At 54.4% G+C, this 13,020-nt stretch overlaps 1 protein-coding gene across 3 annotated transcripts; it reads right to left on the reverse strand.

Moving 5' to 3' along the window:
• Window positions 1-498: 498 nt before the first annotated feature.
• Window positions 499-12,808, reverse strand: FCER2 (Fc epsilon receptor II). 3 transcript variants are annotated; one of them, XM_070464792.1, is made up of 11 exons: window positions 12,691-12,808; window positions 10,988-11,111; window positions 9,838-9,957; window positions 9,559-9,612; window positions 5,793-5,855; window positions 5,498-5,560; window positions 5,328-5,390; window positions 5,119-5,208; window positions 3,056-3,423; window positions 2,833-2,939; window positions 499-2,557 (listed from the first exon to the last, which is right to left on the reverse strand). In XM_070464792.1, exons 2-11 carry the CDS (start codon window positions 11,007-11,009, stop codon window positions 2,419-2,421), a joined length of 1,089 nt encoding a protein of 362 aa, XP_070320893.1. In that variant the 5' UTR covers window positions 11,010-11,111; window positions 12,691-12,808; the 3' UTR covers window positions 499-2,418. The 3 variants fall into 3 exon arrangements, with proteins under 3 accessions (XP_070320893.1, XP_070320894.1, XP_070320892.1); XM_070464793.1 differs by lacking the exons at window positions 10,988-11,111; window positions 12,691-12,808 and adding an exon at window positions 10,580-10,731 and having other exon boundaries at window positions 3,056-3,207; XM_070464791.1 differs by lacking the exons at window positions 10,988-11,111; window positions 12,691-12,808 and adding an exon at window positions 10,580-10,731.
• Window positions 12,809-13,020: the final 212 nt, after the last annotated feature.

The following is a 13,020-nucleotide window of genomic DNA, read 5'->3' on the forward strand; positions in this document are numbered from 1 at the left end:
GGAGTTTTGGGACAATTCAAGCACATTAAATTTACTGTGCACTTTATTACACCAGCTCCACCTCAGATAATCAGGCATTAGATCTCAGGAGTTGGGGACCCCTGCCCTAGGGACATAGGACGGGGGGAAGGAGATACAATTGGTCCCCATAGGATGATGGAGAGCTTGGGAGCTAGGAGAGGAGAGCCCAGGGTCTTTTGCTCCCTGCAGAGGATAGGTAGGGACTTGGGACAAAAGGAGAAAGTTTGGGACAGCTGAAGGATTATGGGGCCAGGTACCTGTTAAGGGCAAGGGGAGGACGCAGGGAACAAACTAGCAGCCATGGTCCTGCAGGTTCCCATCACAGGGGCTCTGACTTCGGATGCTCGGGGCTGAAGCCCCCAGGTGGAGGGGAGTGGAGTGAGGAGGATAAACCCAGCACCAATCCTTGGTGAGGCAGGCAGGCAGCATCCTTCGTTTCAGAGTCCCCCGAAGCAGGTGCCGAGAGCAAGTCGCATGTCAATTTAATTCAACTGATATTTATTGAGCGCCTACTCTATGCCAGGCTCTGGGGACACAGCTGAGAACAAAAGAAAGGCCCCTGCTCACCTGAAACAGATCAGTAACACACAACCTGCTGAAAGGAGAAGAGGCTTTGGTGCAAAAACACAGTGGGGTAGAAGGGATGGGGAGTCAGGAGGTGTCCTTTAAATGGGAGGGAGGTGGGAAGAGCATGTGCAAAGGCCCTGTGGTGGGAGTTAGCCTAAATATTGAAGGAGCAGTGAGGATGCTGGCAGGGGAGAAACTGGGGAGATACAGCCTGCAGGAGGGGTCCACACTCTCAGAAAGAAGCCTGTGGGACTCTGGCTTTTCCCCTGAGCTGGAAGGAAACTTCTGGGGGTCTTAGGGCAGTGAAGAGGAAGACCTGGGTGAGCAAGGAGGGGGCCTGCACCAGGCTGAAGCAGGAGGGGTGAGACGTGGGGGGATTCTGAATGTGGCTTGACTGGGGCCTGGCTCTTTCTGATGGGTTTGGAAGGGGGTTGGTGAGAGAAAGAGGTGGCGAGGGTGACCCCCTGTCGACCTGAGCAACCTGGAGGCAGAAACCTGAGTTCCCATGAGGAGAGGTTGGGTAGGCAGCTGTGCACTGGCCCAGAGTTCCGAGGAAGGTTTTGGGGGAGAGAAAAATCTCGGGGTGGTGCAGGGGAGAGTGAACAGGTGAGTGGGGGTTCTAGCCCATTTTTCACTTAAGGGGTCAGCTTTGTCCCCTCCCTGTTCTGGACCCCAGGGAACCCTCCACAGCCTCCAAACGTGTGGCTGGGGCTTAGCCTGGCCCTTGACTCTTAGGATTCTGCATGGTCCTGGGTGGCCCATTGTGGGTCTCTCCTCTTTCTCGAGTGGGCCCGAGAATCACAGGAGTGTGTCTGGCTCTTCCTTTTCTAGACGAGAAACGGGGTGGGCAGGTGAGGTGCTTAACCAGGGGCATTCTAAGATCCTGGTCTGCCTCCCTCCATGGCCCCCCAGAGGTGTGGGTCTGACCTTGGTCAAACCTGGGGTTGGTGCTGCCCCAGGCTCCCAGACCCTGCATGCGGGTGGGGCCGGCAGCTGAGGACCCAAACTGGCCTCCAGGTGACCTGTCCACCTCCCCCATGAGCTTCTCCAGCCTTCTATGTACTGGGCCCTATTCTGGACTGAGAACTGCATTCATGGCAGTCCACTGCCTTGCCCTGCAATATTCCTGAGTGTCTAGGGGTGTTCTCTGCTCCATCAGACCCGAGTCTTCATCTTCAGGGCCTGCCTAGTAAATGCTTCTTATAATGAAGTAGGAAAAAAAAACAGAGGGGAACTATCCATGCCACTTCAGTTCCTGGTACTCAGAGGTGGCCCTGGGCACCACATTTTACAACTCCCAGCATCCATGTTCCACGCCTGGAGACCAGAGCCAGCAAGGCCCCGAGGAGGGGGCATGAGGGGTCATCATGGCCCCATTCTATTGATGTGGGTCGGTGGGGTGGGGGGGGGCATTGGCTGCCTGAGCTGAGGTCTCTGTCCTCTGGGGCCAGGATATGGATCTGCATCACGAGCTAGGGATGGAGGAAGCACGCTGGGGTCTCAGGTATTCCCTGCTGCTCCCTGGAAGGCTGGGCTGCCAGGCACTGTGCCCCAAAGGGAAGGGAGCTTCTAGCCTCCAAACTGGAAGGCAGGGGATTCTCACTTGAGGGCAGGGCAGTGGTGACGGCCGGCTGGGCTGAGAGGCAAGGGATGGGCCCTCGGGGATTTTGGTGGGGACGGGGGAATGAGTCTGCCGCTTCTTCTCGCTGAGGGTCCTCAGGGTCTTGCTGTGGGTCGCGCTGTTGCCGTGTTTAAGGTGGAGGAGTGATGCAGAAGGGTGCAGCTGGATGGTGGGCAGGGGCACTCAGGGCCGAGGTGGCAGGCCAGAGCTCAGCATGTGGCCAGCCGGTCACACACCCAGCCATGCAGCTTGCTGCCACAGAAGGCATCATTCCACTTCCCAGAGCTCAGCATCATCACGCAGTTCTCACCCAGGCCCGCGTCGTTGGGTTCCCCCGGCTGCCAGTTGCTGGAGCAGAAGGCTTCAGGTCAGAGGATGAGGAAGGAGGAAGGGTCCCCTGGGCCCTCCCCACCCCATCACTGGATTCCCATCACAACGCCCAGCAGCCTGTTGACACCACCCTCCCTCCCCCGAGTCTAGTCTGAATCCAAACCCTGACCATCTCCCTTGGGTTCCATCCAGAAGCTCCCCAAGGTACATACCCCCAAAACCCTCCTCTCCCATCATAGAAAGGTTCCCCTCCCCTCCAAGGGGCCCCTCCTCTACATTCCCCCCTTCTTCACCTATAGTCCAGGGGCTGGTTGTCCATCCAGATAAACTCCCCCTCAATGTCCAGGTCCCGAAGGCCAATCCAGGAGCCCCTCCAGTTGGCGCGTTTGGTCAGGAAGTCCTGGGGAGGAGGATAGGGCTGGAGGGCTGGGGAGACGTGCCTGGGTCCCCCTGCCCTCACCCCACAGGAGATCGGGGTGGGGACCTGCCACCTCCCCCCGCAGAACCCAGGCCCACCTGCTCCTCTGGGCTGTGGATGCTAACCAGCCGCCCGTGCAGATTTTCGCAGGTGTACCGGGCCTCGAGCCACTTCTTGGAGCCCTCCCCGAAGTAGTAGCACTTCTTGTGGAAATAGATCCAGGCCTCGGGGCACGTGTTGCACACAGAGCCTGGGGTGGAGGAGAGGCTGAGGGGGGCAGCTGTGGTGGGCACCATGGTGGTTGCCGTGGTAGTTGCTGTGGTGCTGGGCATCGTGGTGGATGCTGTAGTGGATGTTGTCGTGGGTACCAAGGTGGATGCTGTGTTGGGTACCGTGGAGAGCGCAATGGCGGGTGCCGTGGGTACCACAGGCAGGGTGGGTGGCAGCGTCTCTCCTGAGGTCTGGGCTGAAAAGCAGATCAACCCCAGGGCCTAACAGAAAGTGTCCTTCTTCCCTGGAGCTCCCGTGTTGATGTACATGTGAGACCATCTCCACGGCAGGAGCACCTCAGCTACCACCACCATCAGCATACCCCCCCCGCCACTGTCAGTAACACCGTGATCACCAGCACCCCCACCACAGGCACCCACAATGGCCAGCAGCATCTCTCCACCACCAACTCCACGGCCAGTGCCAGGCCAGCCACAGCTTAGACTCCAGTGCCAATGGCACGAGGAGGCCAAGACCGCCAGCATCACTTTCCCCGCTACCATCCCCACCAACAGCTGTCCCCCACGGTAGCCCTCATCACCATCACAGCCAGCACCCCCCAACCAGCACTCTTGGTGACTTTCTAGGAAACTGAGATGATTTTCTTCCAGTTGGTCAGAGGAGTCTGTGGTGCGGGTGGGGTAGGAGAAGACTGGAGGGCTGGATCCTGATGATCTCCATCAGGGACCACCGTGGTCTTTCTTCCCTTGCCCCAACCCCGAGGAAACTCTCAGCCACTGTCATAACCAGCAGCACTGCCAGGGAGGAGGGTAAAACCACTCTTATTGGACTGAGGATCTGGAGACTTAAATTAGATTTTCTTAGAGTGAAGTTCATGGAAGGCTCCATAGCTTGGGTGGAATTTTTCTAAGGAGCCGTGGGTACATCGCACTCTGAGGAGCCCTGGGGAGACTTCCCACACATCGGACAGTAACCAGAAGTCAGCCCTCTGGGGGGAACAGTGTTAAAACAGAAGAGGGCGTCTCTGGTCCTTCAAGATAACTTTGGGGGATGATGCCCTGGCTCTGGGTCACATGATCATGGAGAGTCAGCCTCCAAGCTGGGCTCAGAACCCAGGCTATGGGGCCAGCTTTTGGGGGAGCGAGTCAGGTCAAAATGAATGCGATCCAGGTTCCGGTGTGGGGGGAAGGGCAGAGCGGGGGTTCTTGCTGGGATTCCCACAGACACCCCAGGTCCCAGGGGACAGCACTCCTCCACACAGAGCAGAGATCCTTCCTCTTCTCTGACCCAACTGGGGCTTCCCAGAGGCCAAAACTCGAGGGTACAGAGGGGCGAGGGGGTGGGTCTTCAGGCAGGAACACCCAGGTTCCACCCCAGGTTACAGGCACAGTGATTGAACCCTTTCTGCGCCTTGCTGGGACCACCCCTATGACCCTGGGGACTGCCAGCATCATCTCTCTCATTGCCACCCCTAGGAAGACCCCATGGTTCCCCTGGTCCTCACTACTGTGAGGTTACTCCCCGCTTTGCCCCCTGGCTGGGTCAGACAATCCTCCGGGAGGGCTGTGGCTGAGGGCCCCCTACCCACGACCCTCCCCTGAGTGGAGATGGCCGTGAGATCAGTAAAGAGAACCCATTTTTGGTGAATGCACAACATCTTTACCTGGAGGAGGAAAAAGCGTGGAAGCCCCCCACCCAGGTCAGTGGAAGGGAGCTGCTGGAATCAGAAAGGGTTTTCTCTGGTGTTCCCATGTGTCGGTCCAGCCACACACGCGAGCACACACCCATCCACACTCTCATGCCCACACCTCTACTGCAGGTTGGAACAGGTCGCTCCCGAGGTCTCATGCAAGCGCCAACAAGCCCCCTCCCCGCGCGCCCCCGCCCCCCACGCGCCCCCACGTGCCCCCCACCAGACGCGCATGCTCACCGTTGGACGCGCGTAGCTCGATCCACAACTTTCCCACCTCCTCTTGGAGTCTTCCCAGTGAATCCAAGGCCTGACGCATCTCATTCAAGCCTTGAGTGATTGGGTCAGGGGTAGGGGGTAGGAGTTAAAGTGTTTGTTTTTAATTTGCGGAGGGGCGGGGCACATCCAGGCATACCTCCCTGCCCCGCTGTTCCTCGCGAGCCGCTCACCGCGGGACTTCAGGTCACTCAGGTCAGCTCGAAGACCATCCAGGTTCCAGGAGAGCGCAGACTCTGATGGGGGTGGTGGTGGGGGCAGGGCTGGTGTCAGGGATGATGCCCCCGAGCTCCACAGCCCCCCTTAGCTCTAGAACCCAACCGCCCCCGCCCCCAGCTCTCACCCTGAGATTCCATTCTCTTCTGTTCAGCTTGGATTCGTTCCATGTCCTGCATTATCTGGGCAGCTGGTTGCAGGGGAGGGGGCTTAGCGGTAAGCAAATTCTCAGACTCACCCCCCAGTAGTCCCTTCCCGGCACCTCCTCTCCTACTCTCCACCGCACCCCCGCCCCCGCCCCCAGGGTGGTCTCTTCGCCTGAGTCTTTAGAGTCACCCGCCCATTTTGCAACTCATGCAGGGCTGGACCCCATGTCCACATGTTCATCCATCCTCCTTAGACCTCAAGCTCAGCTCACTCACCCTGGGATTTCTGGGCCATCTGGTCACCCTTGTGTGTTTCCAAGTCCTTGGACACCTGAGAGACTGGAGCAGGGGGAGAGAAGACCTGTTGAGCTAGGAAGGCAGGTTGACGAATCACCCCCACCCCCAGCCCAAGTGCACAGACCCCCATCACATCATCCGGATGAACACAGCCGTTGCTTAATTTAGAAGAAATTTTAAAATGTTCTTAATTCCAAGGACAGGAGTACAAGCAGATCTGGTTTTATTTCACTTGGCATCTAACGCACGTTTTACAAGAGAAAGTTCTGTGGCAACCCTACTTTAATAAAGTCTGTGGGTGCCATGTTCCCAGCTGCATTTGCTCCCTTCCTGTCTCTGTCACATTTTGGTAACTTTTGCAAGTTTTCAAACATTTTCATTCTGGCTGTATCTGTTATGATGGTCTGTGGTCAGTGATCTTTGATGTCACTCTGATAATGGTTTTAGGGCACCAGGAATCACACCCATATGTGGTGAACTTAATTGATGAATGTTGTGTGTGTTCTGACTGCTTCACTGACCAGCGGTTCCCCCATCTCTGACCCTCTCTTGGGGCCTCCCCATTCCCTGAGACACAACAATACTGAAATGAAGTCAGTGAATATGCGGCCTCCAAGTGTTCAAGTGAAAGGAAGAGTCACATGTCACTCACTTTAAATTAAAAGCTAGGAATGATGAAGTTTAGTGAGGAAGGCACCTGGAAGGCTGAAACAGACCAAAAGCTAAGCCTTTTGTGCCGAACAGTTAGCCAAGTGGTGAATGCAAAGGAAATGTTCTCAGAGGAAATTAAGAATGCTACTCAAATAAAGACACAAATGATATGGAAGTGAAACAGCCTCATAGCTGATACTGAGAAAGTTTTCGTGATCTGGAGAGAAGATCAAACCAGCCACAACATTTCAAGAAGTCAAAGCCAAAGAAGCCTGAGCACCATAGAATTGATGCTTTTGAATTGTGGTGCTGGAAAAGCCTTGAGAGTTCCTTGGACTGCAATGAGGTCAAACCAGTCAATCCTAAAGGAAATCAACCCTAAATATTCATTGGAAGGACTTATGCTGAAGCTGAAGCTCCAGTACTTTGGCCACCTGATGCAAACAGCCAACTCATTGTAAAAGACCCTGATGCTGGAAAAGACTGAGGGCAGGAGGAGAAGGGGGCGGCAGAGGATGAGATGGTTGAGATGGCATCACCGACTCAATGGACTTGAATTTGAACAAAGTCTGGGAAATAGTGAAGAACAGGGAAGTCTGGCGTGCTGCAGTCCATGAGGTTGCAAAGAGTTGGACATGACTTAGTGACTGAACAACAACAAAGCCTCATCTAGAGCAAGGTCTTAACTCTCTTCAGTTCTAAGACGGCTGAGAGAGGTGAGGAAGTTGCAGGAAAGTGTTCAGCCTGCAGAATTTGGTTCATAAGGTTTAAGGAAAGAGGCCGCCGCCATAACATGAAAGAGCAAGGGGAAAGTAGCCAGTGGTGGTATAGAAGCTTCAGCTAGTTCTCCAGAAGATCTAGCTAATTCATGAAGGTGGCTACACTAAACAAGAGATTTTTGTTGTAGATGAAATAGCCTTGTATTGGAAGAAGATGCCATCTTTCATAGCTAGAAAGGAAAAGTCAATGCCTGGCATCAAAGCTTCAAAGGATGGAACTTCCCTGTGATCCAGTGGTTAAGAATCAGCCTACCAGTGCAGGGGACATGAGTTCAATCCCTGGTCCGGGGAGATCCCACTTGCCTCAGAGCAACAAAGCCCGTGCTCTGCAACCACCAAGCTTGCCTGCCTTAGAGCCCGAGCCCCACGACAAGAGAAGCCCCCATTCTGCACAAGTAGAGAAAGCCTGTGTGCGGCAATAAAGACCCAGAGCAGCTAATAAATAAATAATTTTTTAAAAAGCATCCAAGGATAGGTTGGCCCTCTTGTTAGGGGCTCATGCAGCTGGTGACTTTCAGTTGAAGCCAGTGCTCATTTTACGTTCTGAAAATCCTGGGGCCGTTAAGAGCTATGCTAAATCTACTCAGCTCATGCTCTATAAATGGAACAGCAAAGCCTGGATGACAGCACACCTGTTTACCACATGGTTTACTGGGTATTTTAAGCCCACTGTTGAGACCTACTGCTTAGAGAAGAAAGTTCCTTTCAAAATATGACTGCTCACTGGCAATGCATCTGGTCACGCAAGAAATCTGATGGAGATAGACAAGGGGATTCATGTTGTTTTCATGCCTGCTAGCCCAGCATCCACGCCGCGGCCCATAGATCGAGGAGGCATTTTGACTTTCAAGTCTTATTCTTTAAGAAATACATTTCATAAGACTAGAGCTGCCAGGCTTCCCTGGTGGCCCAGATGGTAAAGAATCCTCCGCTTGCAGGAGACCTGGGTTCAATCCCTGAGGGTTGGGAAGATCCCCTGGAGGAGGGCATGGTAACCCACGCCAGTATTCTTGCCTGGTGATCCCCATGGACAGAGGAGCCTAGTGGGCTGCAGGCCAAGGGATCACAAGAGTCAGACATGACTGAGCTGCCACAGATAGTGACCCCACTGATAGGTCTGGGCAAAGTCCATTGAAAACCTCCTGGAAAGGATTTGCCACTCCAAATGACATGAAGAACAAGTGTGATTCATGGGAAGAGGCCAAGCTATCAATGTTAATGGAAATTTGGGAGGAGTTGATTCCAACCCTCGAAAATGACTTTGAGGGGTTCAAGACTTCAATGGAAGAAGTCACCACAGATGCGATGGGAACAGCGAGAGAACTTGAATTAAAAGGGGAACCTGAAGACGGGCTTCCCTGGTAGCTCAGACGGTAAAGAGTCTGCCTGCAATGAAGAAGAAGCAGGAGACCCAGGTTCGATCCCTGGGTTGGGAAGATCCCCTGGAGAAGGGAATGGCAACCATTCCAGTATTCTTACCTGGAGAATTCCATAGACAGAGGAGCTTGGCGGGCTATAGTTCATGGGCTTGCAAAGAGTCAGACACGACTGAGCGACTAACACTTTCACTGAAGATGGGACTAAATTGCTGCCATCTCAGAATAAAACCCCTCCACCAGCAAAAGATTATGACTCGCTGAAGGCTCAGATGATCAGCAATTTTTTTTTAGCAAGAAGGTATTTTTACATTAAGGTATGTACACTTTTTTTAGACCTAATGTTATTACACATTTAACAGACCACAGTATCATGTAATCGTAACTTCTATATATACGAAGAAACCAAAATATTCCCATGACTTCCTTTATTGTGACATTGGCTTTATTCTGGAACCAAACCCTTGATATGTCTGAGGTCTGCCCGTACTCAGGAAGTGCAGGCAAGAGTCCAATGACTCTTTTGCCCTTTCGCCACCCTTTTGCCCACCCAGAATGAAATGCAAAAGCAGCAGGCATTTCTCAAAAGCTCACTGGACTCGTTTCTGAGCTCTTCAAAAGCCTTAGTTTTTTTGTTTTTTTTTCTCCTGCCTCTTAGCACTAACATGATGCCTAGTTTACAGGTGTGGAAGCTGAGGCATGGAGCAGGTAGGTATAAGTTCCATCAGGCACAGCTCAGAGCCTCCCCTCCAAGACTCTCTGGGTTTTCATCCCCTACCCCACCTCCTCGGGTGAGCATAGACCGACCCTTAGATCCTGGGAGAGACACTGGAGCCTAGACTTTGTCTCTCATCCCACACCAGTCAGTGGCAGAATCAAGACCAGAGCCTGATTTCTGTCCCCCTGCTCCCCCGCACCTCCCCCCCAGCCCCTCCATACCGTTCTGGGCAGCGGTCTCCTCCAGCTGTTTTAGATTTCGTGCGTTTTCCCAGTCTGTGGCATGGGAGAGGGGGTGGATGAGGGAGAGGAGAGGAGAGAAAGGATATATATCAGGTGTTCCCATCCATCCACACCCCACCTGCCAGCTGGAGATGGAGGTTTGGGGTGGGAAGTGTCCCAAGGTGGGGAGATCAGGGAAATTGGGCTCCCCAGGATCTGAGAGTGGAGGTCCGGGAGGGAACATGAGATGAGGGTCTTGGGGGTTAGGGGTGTCCTCACGCCACAAGAGAAGCAGAGTCAGCAGCCCAGCCCATAGTGCCGTCATCACCAGTGCCAGCAGGGCCAGCTGAGTCCCCCTAGAGCAGCACGACCTCCGCCTTCTGGAAAATTTCGTGACTTCTGCCAGGAACAGGGGGAGCAACAGGGAGTGCAGGGTGAGGCTAGGCTCCGGCTCGGCCGGTCTTCCCATCCTCCCATCACCCAGAGTCCTAGGAGCTCATCCAGAGACCGCAGTGAAGCAGAGGGTCTCAGTGGACCCCCAACCTCCTCTGGACATTTTACCCATATGCTACTTTCATGTCCATCAGCAAATGCCACCACTCCCCATCTTTGTCCGTCTCTGCATCTCTGAGTCTGTCCCTCTGCCAGTCCAGCCCAAAGACGGCTGCTCCTTCTGCCCACAGTCCAGCAGCCAGCAAGCCTGACGTGGTACCAGGTCACTGCCCCGAGAGATGGGTCTGGGGACCAGGAGCTGAGATCTCCGCCTCCTCCACAGATCCCCCTCCTCAACTGGCCAACCCATGCCCCTTCTCCCTAGTATGGATTCAGTTACCTGTCCGCCCCCTATGCTGGGTCCCCAGCACCATCTCAGGAAGACTGGGTCCTCCTTCCCCGGCCCCCTGGCGCCCCACCCCCAGCCCTCATCCCGATGCCTATTCCCTAAACACCAGACACTGGGTCTCAGTTCTTCCCCAAATCCAAACTCTTTGCTCACCCACTCCGGGCTCCCCCAAAACTCTACCTTGATGCCCCATTGCAGGCCTGGGTCCCCTCCCCTCAGCCCGGCTGTGAGGAGTCATTGTGTTGGATTCCACTTGTCCTGAGTCCCCTTCATATGGGTATTGGTCTGTCGGTCTATCGGGCTCCCCCGTGCCCCAGCTGGAGCTGGGTTTTTTTTTTTTTTTTTTTTTTGGTCTTCAGTGTTGAGTTTTTTTGGTGTTGAGTCAGGGAAGGGCGTGGCCTGAAGCTTCCTTTGTCTGCCTGGCTGTCTGCCACGAACCCCAGTCAGGGCTCACCTCCCTTCCCTTGCTGGGCTTTTGCTAAAAATTCACTTTTCTTTCCAAATAAGAGCCCCGCTCCTCTCCTGGGTGGAAGATAGGAGGTCAGAGTTCTTGATTTGGCCAGGGTCAGCTTCAGAGAGTTCTCTCACCTGAGTAGGAACTTTCCTCCATGGCAGCGCTGCTTGGATTCTCCCAGTGATGGGGTGCTCACCACCTGCCAAGGCAGCTCACTTGACGGGCACAGTAGCGGCAGTTCTGGCTGGGATCTGGGTTCTAACGGGGTGAGGGTTAGATGTCAGGCTCTAGTTACTTGCACAGGCCAGCACCTGGGACTTGAGGAGTGCAGTGACCATTGACTGGTTTTGTTTAGCTGATGACTGGAAATCAATGCTGCAGTTAACTGGGGGATGCAACTGGTGTGGAGGGCGAGAGGCCTGAAGCCAGAGGTGGGCGCCCAGGGGCCCATCGCATGTGAGGCGCAGAGCAAGTGTTCCATCAATGTGCACCTGAGTCATCTTGGCAAGTGGCTTAACCTCAAAACCAATTTCCTCATCCACCACATGACAAAATTAAGGTATTTTACTCCATAGGGCGGTCTGCTCTAGGTGAATGTGCAAAGTGCTTTGGGACACAGCAAGCACCAAAAATACCATCAGCTATGGTTACTGTTGCTGCCGGTACAACCTCAACCCAGGACTCAATCTTTCTGAGCCTCAGTTTTCCCCTCTGTAAAATGGGGGCGAAGATAGTACCCAACCCATGAGCCAGGGTAGGACCAAATGAGATAACAGTGGACTTAAGGCTTGTGGCACAGCTGCACACAGTGGGTCTTCAGGTCTTAAATATCTATATCAAGCATCCATTCTGTGCCAGTTCCTATTGGGAAATGCAGACTCTGTTACCCAGGCCTCGGTCTCCTTCTCTTCCGATATGCCCAAGGCATTTTTAAAAGTCTCTTGACTCTGAAGTACCTACTAGGTGATGAAGAGCATGGACTTTGCCGTCAGAGAAGCCTGAGGTCCACCAGCTGCACTGCCTTGCTGGGTGACGATGGGGAAGCAAGTCGCTTCCCCTCTCTGAGTCTCAGAGAAACGGAGAAGACAGCCAGGCTGTCGCTCAAACTGGGTCTTTCGCCATCCTGGAGGAAGCCAAAGGGGTCACCGTCCTGTGGCCGGACATGCCTGAGCCCGTGCTGACCAGACCTGGGGCTGAGTCCTGGCTTCTCCCTAGACAAACAACTCAGCTTACCCATCTGTAAACTGGGGACGAGTGACAGCACTGGCTCCCCTGGAGGCAGCATTGGAGGTGCTGTTGCGCAGTAGGTGACCTAAGGGACCCAGAGGGGAAGGAATCTGCCCACATCACACTGCGGTGGGACTGGACCCAGAACCCAGGATGGGTGACCTCGGAACCTATTGGCTCCACCCCTGGGAGACGACCTCCTGGCGTGTGTGTGCTGCTGAGGGCTGGGGTGACCAGGTCCTATGCCAGCCCACCTCTCTAACATGAGCACTCCTTCCCCTGATTACAGCCTTCCATAGCTCCACAGGGTCTGGCACGATCAGACCCTCATGCACCCACCGAGCTCACCTTTCTTGCTCAGTCATGCCAATCGGCTGGGTTTCACTTCCCTAAACCTGGTCCCTGCACACACTTGGCAATTCCATCCCCACCTGCCCCCCTGCCCACCATCCATTTCATAGGCAGTCCTCCTCCTGGCCATCCCTTGAGACTCAGTCCAGAGGTCGGTTCTTCCAGGAAGCCTTTACACTTTCCACAACCACCACACACACACTCACACAGTCACAGACTCAGAGGAACGGACACACAATCACATGTGTTGCACACTCACATGAGTTTTGAGCGTGTCGCTGTCCTCCTGGTCAGTTGGGGCCAATGGGAGAGGCTGGCAGAAGCCACGGGCTGTGGTGAGGAGTTTAAACCCAGAGAGATACTTTCTTCTGAAACTAGATTCACGCACCGCTTGTATTTTCACAGACCTGGTTATGGGCTCGCCACCCGGATAACCCCAGTCCACGCATGGCCTCCTCTGCAGCCCTGCCACCTGGCCAGGTCTCTGCTTTGTTGAGCTCCATCCCTCAGGTGAGCAGACTGAGTTCTGAGGCATCAAGTCACCTTCCCAAAGTGCCAAAGGAGCTAAGGGATAGAGTCAGGATTCGAG

Source organism: Odocoileus virginianus, chromosome 3 (genome assembly GCF_023699985.2).
Source record: "Odocoileus virginianus isolate 20LAN1187 ecotype Illinois chromosome 3, Ovbor_1.2, whole genome shotgun sequence".
Taxonomy (NCBI): domain Eukaryota; kingdom Metazoa; phylum Chordata; class Mammalia; order Artiodactyla; family Cervidae; genus Odocoileus; species Odocoileus virginianus.

Excerpts from the sequence above, each read along its gene's own strand:
- FCER2 (XM_070464791.1), bottom strand. The coding sequence starts at position 10,637 with ATGACTCCTCACAGCCGGGCTGAGGGGAGGGGACCCAGGCCTGCAATG. Across the intron at positions 9,613-9,837 it reads GACTCTGCTTCTCTTGTGGC|ACTGGGAAAACGCACGAAAT; the intron begins GTGAGGACACCC and ends CCCATGCCACAG. Across the intron at positions 2,558-2,832 it reads AACCAGCCCCTGGACTATAG|CAACTGGCAGCCGGGGGAAC; the intron begins GTGAAGAAGGGG and ends CTTCTGCTCCAG.